The sequence below is a fragment of the Tachypleus tridentatus genome, chromosome 13 (assembly GCF_004210375.1).
Source record: "Tachypleus tridentatus isolate NWPU-2018 chromosome 13, ASM421037v1, whole genome shotgun sequence".
Lineage (NCBI taxonomy): Eukaryota > Metazoa > Arthropoda > Merostomata > Xiphosura > Limulidae > Tachypleus > Tachypleus tridentatus.
Window position 1 is genome coordinate 152,797,474 of NC_134837.1, and position 15,497 is coordinate 152,812,970.

General features: G+C 33.7%; 1 protein-coding gene across 1 annotated transcript in view; it reads right to left on the reverse strand.

Moving 5' to 3' along the window:
* LOC143238303 (protein phosphatase 1L-like) overlaps nt 1–12,176 on the reverse strand; it is a 31,888-nt gene extending 19,712 nt beyond the window's left edge. The window contains exon 1 of the mRNA XM_076478401.1: nt 11,590–12,176. Coding sequence (XP_076334516.1) covers nt 11,590–12,036 — 447 coding nt within the window. The 5' untranslated portion in view covers nt 12,037–12,176. The remainder of the gene's footprint in view (nt 1–11,589) is intronic.
* Between the last annotated feature and the right edge of the window lie 3,321 nt (nt 12,177–15,497).

A 15,497-nucleotide genomic window follows, 5' to 3' on the forward strand; every position in this document is an offset into this window, starting at 1 on the left:
CCTTTTTCGAACATGCATTAAGACACATATTTTCTTATTTTAATTTTTTTCTATGCAATTTTATTACTTTTTGTTTGTTATTTGTTAATAAGCACAAAACTATGCCCGCCATGAGTATCAAAACCCGATTTTCAGCTGTATGTGGCTTCTGATTTACGGCTGGACCACTAGATGGCATTTTGTTAATGCTAAATTGTATTTATCTACATCTAAATTGTTGTAATGGTTTGTTCGTTCATCGACAAAAACAAAACTACACTATGAGCTATCTGTGCTCTGTCCACTGGTGGAAGTTGAGCATCATAAACCCTCAGACTTTCTGCTGAGCCACTATCCGATGGGGGAAGGAGTTATAATGATCAAATGAAATCATACAAGATTATGTAAACTTTAAAAGGTTTCCCAAAATTTTGTTGCATGTTTAAAGGTTTAATGTTTGACAAAACTACAAACCGTATAAAGAGATGTTAGCTCATTTATGGAATTTTATATGGACACTACAAAAAATGGTAAATCAAAAATACTACCATACAATCATAATAACAGGATGTGTCCGTGTACAGACATTTGGAGTTTTGCTAAACCAGAGTAGAACGCGATCTAGTTTTGAACTTCTATCAGAGGTTCTAGAGTTCGAGACAAGAAACAACTAAACAGGTTCCTGACGACCATACAATCGTGATAAGGATGATTTTATATTTAAAGCCCTTAACAAACAGGTTTAACGTTTCACGTAGCGTCTGCTTATCTTCCATCCCAATAGTTTCAAGCATGAATTCTTAATCATGAGCCTCCAGACTTTCTGACTTAATAATGATAGCTCTAAACCTAAGACGTGAGATAAAACTATTGTAAGTCTAGCAGGTCACTTCCGAATTTCTAATAGAGAGATGTATCTACAATATATCGACTTTCACAACCTCATAAATCTAGCAGGTGCCAGTAAAAAATATTGAAAAAGTCACGACACAGCAACAATCCTTATTAAGTTTACACACAAATAATATATCGTTCAACATCAAAGAGCGATTAATCTTATATACTAAAAAATCGAATTTTAAATGAATATACCTGTTATTTGCCAACTACAAAACCATGGCCTTGTATTAATTATGCCTAGACTAGGTACCCAAGGATTTTGAGTTCGAGACGTGGTGCTACCAGATATACTCCGTACTTTCACCTGTGAGTGTGTTATAAGAGTAACAGTGACTCCTTCTAACCAGTGAAGAGTAGCCTCTTCTGGTATCGGAAGTTGCTGGCTGGCTGTTCTCTATCATGGCTGTTTAGCTCATTATGTGCATAAGAAGTTGTTCACATGAACAAACAAACTAGTTTGATAAGTCCACCTAATTATATTTGTATTTATTGTCAATACTACTAAGGATATCTACTGGTATGGATTTTAAAGCTTTTATTACAATAAAGTAGGGAACAACGTTTCGACATTTCTAGATTATTTTCAGGTTAACAAAAAAAGTTTGCCACTGACCGTTGCCGGGCACATGTCTTAAGGACGAGAGTGTAAACGGGTACGGGATTGTAGGGGGCGTTACGGTATGTGTTAGGTTATTAATTAATAAAGGTATAAAGGTGTTCCTTTATATTGGTTTAATGTGGATTTAAGTTGTATAAGTAGGGCTTCTATAATTTTGCGTTTGTTTATCTACTTAGTGTCTGGGTGTTTTTCATAATTATGTTGTGTTTATTTAAATTTCAGTGTTCCAAAACGTGTGAAGGTGTTTTGTGTTATTTGAATCTGGTTTCCAATTTTCTGCTTATTTCTCCAATATAAAAGTCGTGGCAGTTGTTCCATTGTATTTTATAAATAATGTTGGTGTTGTGTTTGTCAGTGTAGTTTTTACATAGTGTAGACTTCAGTTTTGTACCTGATTTTTGAATAAAGTTGGTGTTTACTGGAATGTTGTGTTTTGTTATAAGTTTTTTTCCAGATTTATTTTTCGCTGATATCAGGAATATATTGTATGCAGCAGTGTAAAGTTTTGTAGTTTGTTGTTTCCTGGAATTTATTATTTTGACTTGTATCAATTAATCTCGCGTCCCCCGGTGAGACAGTGGTAAGTCTTCAGATTTATAACCCTAAAATCAGGAGTTCGCTTCCTCTCAGTGGTCATAGAAGGTGGTCCTATGTGGCTTTGGTATAGGAAAGAAAAACACGAACTAAATTTGTTCGAAAAAATTATGAAGGAAGGGGCGTTTATATGGTGCTGCTTTAATATCTAAATTGAGTAACTTGTTTCTTAGTAAAACTACAAGTTAATGAAACCAGTCGAATTATTAACAGTTCTTAAATAGCAAGCGCTAAATATTGATTGAGAAAAAAATAGAGACCAATTAAAAATTGCCAAATTACAATAAAGTGGCGAATATCTTTATAATGACCAATGTTAGTGTATCTGCATTATTTTTTAGATCCACATTTATTAGGATCGAAAATTTATACATTTCACTAAAGGTATAAAGGACACTAAATCACTAATTCAGTGAATTAGACAGAAAAACTTACTTAATAAACTAATTGCGAAAATTCACCTTTAATATAAATTTAAAATGATAACATAAAACATTTTTACCTACCTTGTAGCAATGGCAAATGTTAATACTTTTCATTGACAATAAAGTGATTTTAAAATGTCTTGTTAACTGATATAAGCTTTGCAATATGAAATCGTAAATTAAATATAACTAACTCTTCAACTTAAAATACAACTTAAAATATAGCTCTGAAACATATAATAACAATTTTGCCACTTCGTTTTGCTTTGTCTAGGCAGTTTTCAGGTAAAAAATAATTTACTAGAGAGAGATACAGTCCGCAGTAGCTGAGTGCTTCAACTCTAAGCCCATTGTTCAGCTCTACGATTAAAACATACAAACGAAAGATGCCAAAAATAACACAAAACCAGACCATATTTAAGTTTTTGTTTGCATGTTAGTTTCAGAGACAACAGAAACAAATGTTGAATTGTGCAAGTCACTGATAATTCATTTCTTCATTTTTTGTGACTAATGTTGATGGAACATTACAACCTTACAAAAAACTGGGAAAAGTTTAAGAACACTGTTCAATTTGTTGAATGGCAGAGTGATTAGACAAAAAGTATTTATCCAAAATACGACACGTGGTTATTGTTTAAGATCACTACATATCGTGATTTAACGAGAACTGTATTGTACAAAAAAAATATGTCTGGTTTATGGCTTACAAAATGTTCCGACGGTTTTAACCCCTTTCATGATCAACTCAGTAGTGATCACTGACTAACTGTGTCCGTGTATGTGATAATGTTTCACGCTGTGTGTTTTAATTTTCTTTAGTAATTGAATGAAGCGTTTAAATAAAGTTTCCACAGTAAATAAAAGTCGTTAACTTAATAAACAGTCCACTATGTAGGTAACTGACCATTCATTCAGATTTATTAACCAGTGATAACATAAAATCTCATTTGGTTAGAACCGATCATAAGTGAGCTCATTTAATAACCCACAAGTAAAATAAATTCGAAAACACTTAAGAGACCAACATTTGCAGGCGAAGGTAACATATCTCTGGCTTGCAATCTCAACATGGCTAACTTTGACACCAGGAAAATAATAAAGAAAACGTAGACAAATCGAAACTCTATGTATCACTGATTTGGACCTGAAGTTAGGTATATTGTATCACTGATTTGGACCTGAAGTTAGGTATATTTCTATCAAATTCCACGTAAGTTAGTTGACATAACCTAAATATTCTCGAAAATTTCAAATTGTACTTTCCTCGCTGAAAAATTGACCAAAAGATAAAATTTCTAAAATTGTCTTTATCTCTATTTGGGACCTGCAAGGAGTATCTTTATACCAAATTCTATATAAATTGATCGAAAGAAGGATTAGTAATTGACCAAAATCCCTGAAACAGCTTTTGACTTCCCTTAAAGGACCAAAATTGGCATATCCCACATTTTTGTAAATATATGTATGAGATCTGTAAAAAAGTATTTTTATACCAGACCCATGTAAATTGATCAAAATACGATGGAATAATTGTCAATAAAACCGTAAAACTATGTTTTAGTTCTATCTTGATCTCTCTATAATTATTAAAAATAGGCAAGTCCAGTATTTTTATTTATCAATATGTGGAACCTGGGGAAAAGTATCAACATATCAAATCCCATGTAAAATGGTTAAAATACAGGTGAGTAATTCACTAAACACCCCACAATTATGCTTTTTGTGAATTCTGATACAAACATCCCCATAAAAAAACTCAGAATGGGCAAAAACAATATTTTTGTGTGTCAATTTATTGGACTTATGAAATTCATACTTGTGCCAATTTTCGTCTTAGTTACTCTAAATATGACCATTACAAAATATACATTTTTGAATTGTTTCACTTTTGACCCATAGAAACTTTAAGAAGCTTACATTTAAATAAAAATGTCTGGACATATCAGATCAAGTTTCAATTTAATCTGCCAAGTGTGTGGTTTGTGTGTGTAAGTTCTTATAGCAAAGTTACATCGGGCTATCTGCTGAGCTCACCGAGGAAATCGAACCCCTGATCTTAGCGTTGTAAATCCGTAGACTTATCGCTGTACTAGCGGGGTGCAATCTACCAAGAAATGAAGGAATGATGATCGATTGAACATCGTTTGCAAAAAGATTCTGTTTGTTTGTAATTAAGCACAAAGCCACACAATGGGCTATTTATGCTCTGCCTATCACGGGTATTGACATCCGGTTTCTAGAAGTGTAAATCCGCAGGCATTCTGCTGTGTCACTGGGGAGCTCGGAAGAAGAAAAAAACGATAGAAAAACAGCGTGTCTCTGTATGGATACATAAAAATAGCAGATTTCTTTTAGTTCACCTTTAATATATAGTCATTTAGATAAGATATGGTATGAACATTATTTTGAAATAGTACCTATTCGAATGGTTTATCACGTTTTATAAAAAATATCTGCATAAGAAGGTAATATCCACCACTGATGTATCGCCTTAAATGTAAACCATTTATCATAGACAACATACTTGGTATCGCTTTCGACTGTGCAATACAACTATAGATAGAATGTTGGCTAAAGGATGGTGTAGCAACCATTTTCATAGAAGAATATTAATATACCAAGATTAAGTAAAGCCAAATGATGCATTTCCAAACGGAAAGTTTCGACATAATCAACGGAAACAGGAGAACTCGCTCAGAAGAACGTCTAAGACATCAATCGACTCTGAAACGACGCCTCGAGTTCATCGGAGCAGATTTTCATCCGATAAAGATGAGATGTTAACAAGGATTTGAAAATAACGAAAGGTCAAAAGCGAAATTTTAAATACAAACCACAAATGAAAACCAATGGTTATTTTTACGAGAAAGATACGACCATGTGCCTATCAAATTATATGATGCAGTTGTAATGGACTTTTGTGTCTTTGAAGAGCTTCATAAACCGACCTCCGTGTGTCGTAGACTCTGTGGAAAAAAGTTTTTAGGTTTTGTGATGTAAGGTTAAATTCACTGTCCTTGGACATAGCTACAATGCGTAATTTTGACCATTAACCTTAGGACGATTAACGATGAAGTAAGTAATTCGAAGAGCAAAACTAGATTCAGAGCATCGACTCAGTGCAGTACAAACAAGGCATCGCTTTGTTCTTTTTTCTTGACTTCGTGTAAAACTACTCGAGGGCTATCTAGGCTAGCCGTTCCTAATTTACAAGCGATAGACTAGACAAAAATTAAATAATCAACACCGCTAACTTTTAACCTATTCTTTACCAAAGAACTGTGGAATTGACAATTACATTATAATGCTCCTACGGCTGAAAGTGTGAGCTTGTTCGGCGACTGGATTTTAACCCACGACCACAAGAAAGCGAGTCAACTATGCTAAGCCAGGCATGGTCATTCAAAAGCAAGCCTCATTGGTAGTAACTAATTCATTTAAAAGTCTGTTATATAGTATATTACTGCAGTACATACGAAATTAATTACATGTAATATTCTCGAAAACAAGCTTTCTTTTCTCAATAAACTCTAAATCGCGAAAGAAAACAGAATTATATTCTGACATTAATATAGGCTTGGATCCCCGTCACACCAAACATGCTTGCCCTTTCAGCTATGGGGCGTTATAATGTGACGATCAGTCCCACTATTCGTTGGTAAAAAGAGTAATCCAAGAGTTGGCGGTGGATGGTGATAACTAGCTGCCTTCCATCTAGTCTTACACTGCTAAATTAGGGACGGCTAGCGCAGATAACCCTCTTGTAGCTTTGCGTGAAATAAAAAAAACGAACAAACAAAACATTAATATAATCTTCTAACATCACATCTTGACCTCAATCTTTTATCTACGCAAGAGTTTATCAGGCCCGGTTCGACTCGTAATCTGAAGGTGAAGGGTTCGAATCCAGGTCGCACCAAACATGATCGCCCTTTCAGCCGTGGGGCGTTATAATGTTACGATTAATCCCACTATTCGTTGATAAAAGAGTAGCCCACGAGTTGGCGGTGGGTGGTGATGACTAGCTGCCTTCCCTCTAATCTTACACTGTTAAATTAGGGACGGCTAGCACAGATAGCCTTCGAGTAGCTTTGTGCGAAATTCAAAAAACAAACAAACAAGAGTTTATCTCACTTCTTAGCGCATAAAAATAAGATTATAATTTCATGAAAACTCATTTAATAAGTCGTATTTTTCAATTATTAAATATCCAAAAATGATATTCTTAAGTAAATCTCTACAACATTGTGCTCCAATTATGTCACTTATAATAACGCGCTATTCAAATATTTCAACCCTATTTACATTTTCGTTTCCTGTTTGCTACGTTTGAGAGTAACACTAGAAAGGCTTGGTATCGGTCCGGTCCTGGTTCGAATCTGTACTCTTTTGCTACATAGTTAAACAAACTTTTTATACAATTAATGAAGGGCACTATTTTGTGTGTGTTTGAATTAAAATAGAAGGATACAAATTGAAAGCCATTTCGAACCGAAAGCAATTTACCGACTTTTAAGTGTCAAAACAAACAAGTTTACATTTCGCTGTAAAACAACGGAAATTTGAGAAGACTAAAGTAAATGTCAGTACACATATTAAAAAAAAATTACATCTCCAATATTTCTATCATTTGCATGCCTTTGCTACTTTTTGATAAATATCCAGCTATCAGACATTAATATTATAAAACCGTGATATAAAGTGAGATGCCTAATATCGGATAATACAATTAAATATTAAATTATTGGGAATTATATATTACGCAACTTCCATTGCTACACCTTGACACTTAAATGAAACGAAAAGAAAATTCCTGAAACACATGCACTGTCGAGGAAGTTGGCCCCATTATTCTGCTCTACTGCTGGGTGTTAACTTACTTTTCAAATGTACGTTTTTCAAAGATTTAGACATGTATATATATATAATCATCACATGTCTCAATGTATCTGAATGCCAAGTATAAAAACTGGACCGAAACCTACTTTTAGTATCAAGTCGGTTTTCGGCTTTCTTATTTTTTGTGTTTTAAGTAAAATTAATCTTTTAATTTTGGTAATTTTCATGTTCTTCTAAAAGAGAAAATAACTTAATTTGTCGTCTATAAACAAAATTTAGAAAAAATAAGTTCGTAGCAAAACCAAACAGATTTCGAGCAGGACCGAAAGACTGATTTTTAAGTGGGTTACTTAAACTGAAACCTACTTTTAGTGTTACCTTTCGTTTGAAGTGAAAGATTTGTAACTAAAATTAAAGATGTCTCAAGCAGTAAGAAAGTTTTCGTGGCATTTAAGCGTACGTAGCACGGGAACGTCTAACCGGAAATTGGCGCATTAACTCCGACTGCACGAAGTCTATTTTAAAAATGGTGACGCACTTAACTATACTGGAAGGAATAAACATTTAAAGAAATATATTAATATGTAAGTCTTTATGCAACAACAGTCGTCATTGCTAATTTTAACAAAGATCATTTCTCAAGTGTATCTTACCAGATCAAATACTTAACGCAATGCACTGATTAATGTGATGAAAGTGTGAGCGAGTTAAATATACTGTTACGATTTTTAGTAGGCACGAATGGCTTTACGGCTTGTTGAACAACGTCGTAATAAACAAACCAGATTCTTTAAAGACAATTATAGTGTATACAATGTGCTAAGCGTCTAGATCAGAGATCTCTGTGGTCCGGACATAGCTTATTCTGATATTAAACTGAGTACCAAAAGAAAGGCAACAAGTCGCCAACACCCACCATCTGAAGAGCCAATTTTAACCAAATAACGGTATTGATTGTCACACTTATAATACACTCATGACTAAAATTGCGAAGCGTATTTGGTTTTAGAACACCTTGAACCCAAGACCCTTGGATTCCCATTTCAGTACATCAAACAGAGATCTAAGATATAGAGCACAATATATATAGCACTAAATTCCCAATACATCAAACAGAGATCTAAGGTATAGAGCACAATATAAATAGCACTGAATTCCCAATACGTCAAACAAAGATCTAAGGTATAGAGCACAATATAAATAACACTGAACCGTTATTTAAAATGTCGTGTAACTTCACAAGAAATACACATGAAAATCATGAAATATTGTAGCTTGAATTAGAGAAAATAGGAACTATAAAGTTTCGCTCCCTAGAATGTGGTTAAGGCGCTCGACTCGTAATCTGAGAGTCGCAGGTTCGAATCCCCGTCACACCAAACATGCTCGCCCTTTCAGCCTTGGGGACGTTATAATGTCACGACCAATCTCACTATTCATTAGTAAAAGAGTAGCCCAAGAGTAGGCGGTGGATAGTGATGACTAGCTGCCTTCCCTCTTGTCTTACACTGCTAAATTATGGATGGCTAGTGCAGATAGCCCTCGAGTAGCTTTGCGCGAAATTTAAAACAAACCAAACCCTAGAATGTGTTGGATTTATAACTTGATCTGTAACTTTCAAACATTATTCGATTTTAATATTGGTTTTACGCATTGGAAATAAGTATGTGTTGTTTCCTGCTTTTCATTTTCTAATCTATAAATGCTACAAATGAATGATTTAGTTCTTGTTATTATCCGCTCTCATGTTAACCGAGGGTATCGAAACCTAAATTTTAGTATTTTATGTCTTTAGACTTACAGCTGAGCGAGCGGAAGACTACTTAAAATAACGCCTGATTTATGAAAAAAACTAATAAAGAGATAAAACCATTCACACGATTTCCATATACGCCTATGTGGGGTTGAGTCTTAGAAGGTCTTGTTTGTGAATATAGTTTAACTGGATTTTGATAAAAATTTGATCTTCCTTCTTATTAAAAATTTTGAGGAAACGCCAAAACTTTAACGCTGAAACAGCCTCTCTTCATGTGTATGCCGGCGCCATTTTATTATTAATTATTTTTTTTAGTTATTTCGAGTATTTTAGTTACAAAGAAGTATGCATATCAAAGGATAAACATACTTCGCCCTCTCATAACAAACAGAATAATCATGTGAGAACACAATATCTCGCATTGCATTGAACTCGCGTATTATTAACGAATATCATATTTTATTTGGGATTTAATAGTTGTAAATAACTGTAATAAATGTAAGGTATATGCCATATAGTTCATTATTTACAAAATGCATTTTTTATTTTTTTTGTGTTATTAATTGACATTTTCTATGTATAAAATGAAATTAGATGTGTTTATACCAAAATGGAACATTTTATATTAAGCATAACCACGCCTAATATTTATAAGTCAGACAAGTGAACTTCCTTTTTAAAACTATATAGAAAAAATATTCCAGGACATCCAATTAAAATCTTTATTTTACTAAAAGAAATAAAATAAGAAATATAGTGTACAAATAAAAATAATATTTCGCTAGAGTTCGCTTGGTATGAATAATCTAAACTAACGAGAGTCATGTTTGACGACGTATTTTTTACGTTTACATCCATTGAAGAGTGTGTCTAGTGATTAGCATGCTGAACTATTGATCAAAGATTCCGTGTTTCATTCCCTTTTAACGCCAACAACAACAAATAATAAAAAACATGTTCTCCACGTTTTGTGGCTGTGGATGCATTATAACAGTAATAGTCAAGTCCAACTATTCTATTAAACAGTCCACAAGTTGGTGGACTATTCCTCCAATTTTTCATTTCTAATTAGAGTTAGTACCTTTGTGTGAAATTCGACAGAACAAATTCTGTTGAAAATTTGGATAACACCTACCTCAATTACCGCCATCTATTATCAAAAGTATTTGCTTTGATCAAACAAGTCTGGGCAACATTTGAGAAGCTCGATCAATCCAAACATTCATTAAATACTAATATCGACAGGGTACTAAGTTTTTGGCTTACCTGTCGATTTCATGCAAACACTCAACAACAAAAGAAAATACGAATATTTCTTGCATTTTTTTAAAGAAAATCATGAAAGTGTATTATTGCTCAAAACGTGAACATGTTATTTTGAATGAAATGTTTGTATTTAACGCAAATAAATTTATTCAATAGGTGAGGAAAGTGCGTGTGGGTGTGTTTTCTTATAGCAAAGCCACATCGGGCTATCTACTGAGTCCATCGAGGGGAATTGAACCCCTTGGTTTTAGCGGTGTAAATCGTTAGACTTAGCGCTGTAATAGCGAGGGACAGGTGTAGAAAGAGTTAGAAATACGCTGAATAACTGTGCCGCAGGGTTTAAAGGAATAAATATAAGTTTCTTATTTAAAACTTTGACCCTTATCTTTTATAACCAAGTCAATATATAGACACAAAAAAATAAGTCTTTAGGTGTTATGAGGGTTGCTGATTCCTAGGTTTATGAAGTAAATGAGCGAACTTGAAGGCAATTTGAAAGAACAGAATAATGTTAGTGAATGTTTTGTTTAATTGTATTGTTTTGTCCACAAAAGGAAAACATTAACGCCTAGAATTTACGTATTATGTGTTTGCTGCTAGTGACCAAATTAACACGTTGGGATTCCCATTCTCAGTATTGATTTAAGGCTTGCGTTTTTGGGTAATTTTGGCTACTAGGTGTTTTGAAAGAAAGTTCCTTGTAATTAAATATCTAAACTACCAGTTAGAAGAGCTACTGGAGAAAGCAGAAAGTCCACATTTGTTTGTTTATTTTATAAATTTCGTGCAAAACTACACAAGGGCTATCCGCGTTAGAAGTCCCTAATTTAGCAGTGTAAGACTAGAAGGAAGGCAGCTAGTCATCACCACCCCTACTATTTTATCAACGAATAGTGGGATTGGCCGTCACATTATAGCACCCTACAGCTGAAACAACGAGCATGTTTGATGTGACGGGGATTCGAACCCACCACCCTGAGATTATGAGGCGAACGTTATATCGGAGCAACCATAGTTCTATTTTACATGGATAATATAATTATTCTAACTCAGTTTATTATATGTAGAAAAACGGATAAGTATATCGGTTTCGTATTATTTCTGTAACTCCACTATAAGATAAACTATTTTGTTTGATATCATGTCTGTAAATTAGAATGTTAATACTCTTTGTACAACTAGATGTTTTAAAACATAACTTGACTTACCTCGCCTCCGTGTCCATCAAACACACCATATAAGGCAATGTCGTTTTTTCTATCAATCATTAGACTAAAGCGATCTTCCATTTGAGGCCTCCTGCCTTGTAGAGCATATACGTTAGCATTACCCTCTCTTAGCTCCCATGTTCTGAAGTCATGTTTACCTGATGGAGCAGTGAAAACCCCGAATCCTTCAGCTAAACTAGTAGAATACTGAAGTCGGGTTATCACAGATTTATACCATAACTGTACCGACTGGAAAAAGAAATACAACCCCAAAAGCAGTAAGCAAATCGCTAGTATTTCAGGTTTAAGAACGTAACATTGAAAGAATGTGGTAATAGCTGACATTATCGTAGACAAAGAAGGGAAATTAAAGACTACGTGTGAATAGTCCTTCATCTGGGAAATATATGTTAAACACAAGAACTCGCTAGTCCTACCGTCTCCCATCTCTCAATTCCCAATAGCAGTAAGTAGACTCCATCTGCTGTAGTCAAAACGCACGTTACAACATTTCGCTGAGACGCGGGGGCAGAGAAGCGTGAACTTTAATGCGCAGTGCAGTATCTATGCACGTGCTAAACGCGCAGGAAGAGTGTGGTTCCTGATTGCTTCTTATACAATCCAATAAAAACGTAATTAATGAAAAATAATTATTGTACTAAGAATACAAATTACACAAACAGTACTCTATTTTAGTCGTTTGTTTATATATACATAGTGTTTATTTTAAAAACTATTTTTGCCTCTTTATTAACTTATTACAAAGTTAGGTTATTCTAAAATAATAAATTCTGAGAGACGATTATATTCTTAAGATGATTACACATTCTTATCAAATGATACAAATCATAAATAAGGATTTTTATACGGAAATCAAAAATTAGGCTTAGAGTGAAATAAATATCTTCAGATTGTGAAAGCATTTATTAAGTATTTACTAACACTGTGTAAAATGTCTTGATTAAAGAGTAATTAAAAGTTAGGCCTGTATATGTGTATATATATATAAAGCGTTTCCAATGTATTTACATTTCAATATAAAAATAAAAATGCTTACAACCCCTAGAGACTCGTTAACTCCACGTAATCGTCTCTTCTTTTGTGTAATGACGTTTCACCAGTGGCTATTATTACGTTCTTTTGTGAGGAATAGAGGAGTTTTTTCATTAAGTTCTTTAGTTTGCTTTCATCACATCTGTATGTGAAAATTAACTCACGTTAGAAAATAAAATAAAGATTGATTATAGTATTTAAAAAAAAAAGTTACTGTTTGTTTTTGTTTTTGAATTTCGCGCAAAGCTACTTGGAGGGCTATCTGCGCTAGCCGTCCCAAACTTAGCAGTGTAAGACTAGAGGAAAGGCAGCTAGTCATCACCACCCACCGCCAACTCTTGGGTTACTCTTTTACCAACGAATAGTGGGATTGACTGTCACATTGTAACGCTAAAAGGGCGAGCATGTTTGGCGCGACGGGGATGCGAACCCGTGACCCTTAGATTACGAGTCAAAAAGTTACTATATTTAAGGTTTGTTGTTGTTGATTTTTCATTATTTTATTTATCCCTCGCTGGTACAGCGGTAAGTCTACGGATTTACACTGCTAAAATCAGGGGTCCGAGTCCCCTCGGTGGACTCAGCAGATAGCACGATGTGAATTTGCTATAAGCTAATACACACACGTGTATTAACCACTGTAATAAGTGTATTTTTTGTACTCATATTTTAGTTCCTCTTGGTGGACTCAGCAGATAGCCTGATGTGGCTTTGCTGTATGAAAAAAACTCAAACACACATTATCTTATTTATTAAAAAAATATTTCTTGTTATATTGAAACAACACCACACGTCATTAAAACTTTGAAAAATTCTACTAACTTTAAAACTTCACGAGCTTATTTCATTTCTTTTATACGATGAAACAGTAAGTATTGAGATTTACAGCGCTAAAATCCTGGGTTCGATTTTCCAGCGATGGACAAAGATAGCCCAGTGTTGTTTTGCTTTAGAACAAACAATCTATTTCATTTCTGAATGTTGATTGGTTCTTTATAGTTTAGCAACAATTGGTTATCTGTACTCTGTCCAACACGGATATTAAAACCCGGTTTCTAGAATTGTAACTTCGCAGATCCGCCGCTGTGCCATGGAGAGGCATTTCTATATGTAGTGGCCTTTATGTATTTAATCAAAACAATGTTCTTTAATAAAAATTAATACGATTATTTGAATAAAATCCGTAATTATGTATTACTTTATAGAAAGACGAGCAAAATATAAGAGTAAAACATTGCATTTTTCTTAACTTAAATTATCAATTTGTTTTTATACCGTTCGCTATCGGTGAGGTTCACCTACTTCATCATATTGAGTAATTTTATGTTTCATAGTTGTTAGAGAACTCTGTTAAAAAAACTGACCAAAAAAGGTGAAATCAATACTTTTCTAAGTAAAATCTAAAATAGACAAGGAACCCCAGCTGTAAGTAGCAGGATTAACTGTAATATTGAAGCTGTTTTTGTTTAGATTTTCATATGTTATTAGATATTATAATCAATAAAATTATGGACCCTATAAGACATTTGGTGAAAAGAAAAACCCGATGGTGTCTGCAATTCCAATGAGTAGCTTTAGGATTAAACAAACATTGTTTGTATCAATATTGCCAACGTACAGTTCTGTAGTGACAAATGAAAGACATTTCACAAACATGTCTTTGTTTTTTCATTTTATTTATTACGAGTAATATAAAATTTGATAAAACTATGATTAAAACAAGATACTGTCTAATAATTACATTTCACCATTAGTGATCGTTAAAAAGTGTATATGTGTGTGTGAATCAAACCTTTGATTTTAGCTTTGTAATTCCGTAGACTTACCGCTGTACCAGCGCGAGACTCGTCAAAAAGTAGAAACTCTCTCTGCTTTTTCCATTATTTGCAATCAGGCTTTATGAATATACATCATATTGGTGTTACCTTCCGAAGGTTCGCTTATACCAGCGACTATTTATTGTTTCGCCCACTAATGTTATTTAACATTGTCATTCTAATTTTTTTTTTCAAATTTGATGTTTACATTTTCAAACGGTAAATCACAAAGAACGATAGCTATCTATAATTTTAGTAAAGTCGAGTTCGAAAAATTCTCTCTTCTAAATTTATTAATATTTGCAACACTCTACGTTTGATATGTGTTTTTACTTCTTATAAATGTGTCAACTTTCATGAAACTATGCGAAACAAAATTCTAGGGGATAACAGACAAAGCGTAAAACATTTGTTTTTTTACTGTTTCCTTCTGAAAGATAATAGATAGTGAATTATTAAGGTTTTGCTTTCTATAGTTACATAATCAAAGAAAATCCAACTGTAATTATAAACGAAATCTTTTTCAATGAGTAATACCAATGGATATTGAATTGTACGTGATCATGGATTAACTGTTTAAATTTTATATCTACAACAAGATCTTGTTTTATAAATATTATATACAGAAAAACTCTCAAGTTATGATAGCCATCATATCACTTTATTTCATGACACCTGTTGCAAGTTAAAGGTGTTATCACACCAAAGCTTTACACCTATCAAAGCACCCCAGTGGCTCAGTGGCATGTCTGCGGACTTGCAGCGCTAAAAACCGGGTTTCGATACCCGTAGTGGGCAGAGCACAGATAGCCCATTGTGTAGCTTTGTGCTTAATTTAAAACAGCAACAACCTATTAAAGTACGAAAATGTACAAAAATTTCACCAAAACACACCAACTCTTCCGCTAGGTGTAATTCAAGTAAACATCTTGCCAATAGATCAATTCGTTACCAGGATGTTAAAAATCTCAAAAAAACCATCATATCTTTCTAATGATATTAAAAGCGCATAATTTAATTCCCATGGTCTTTAAAGTA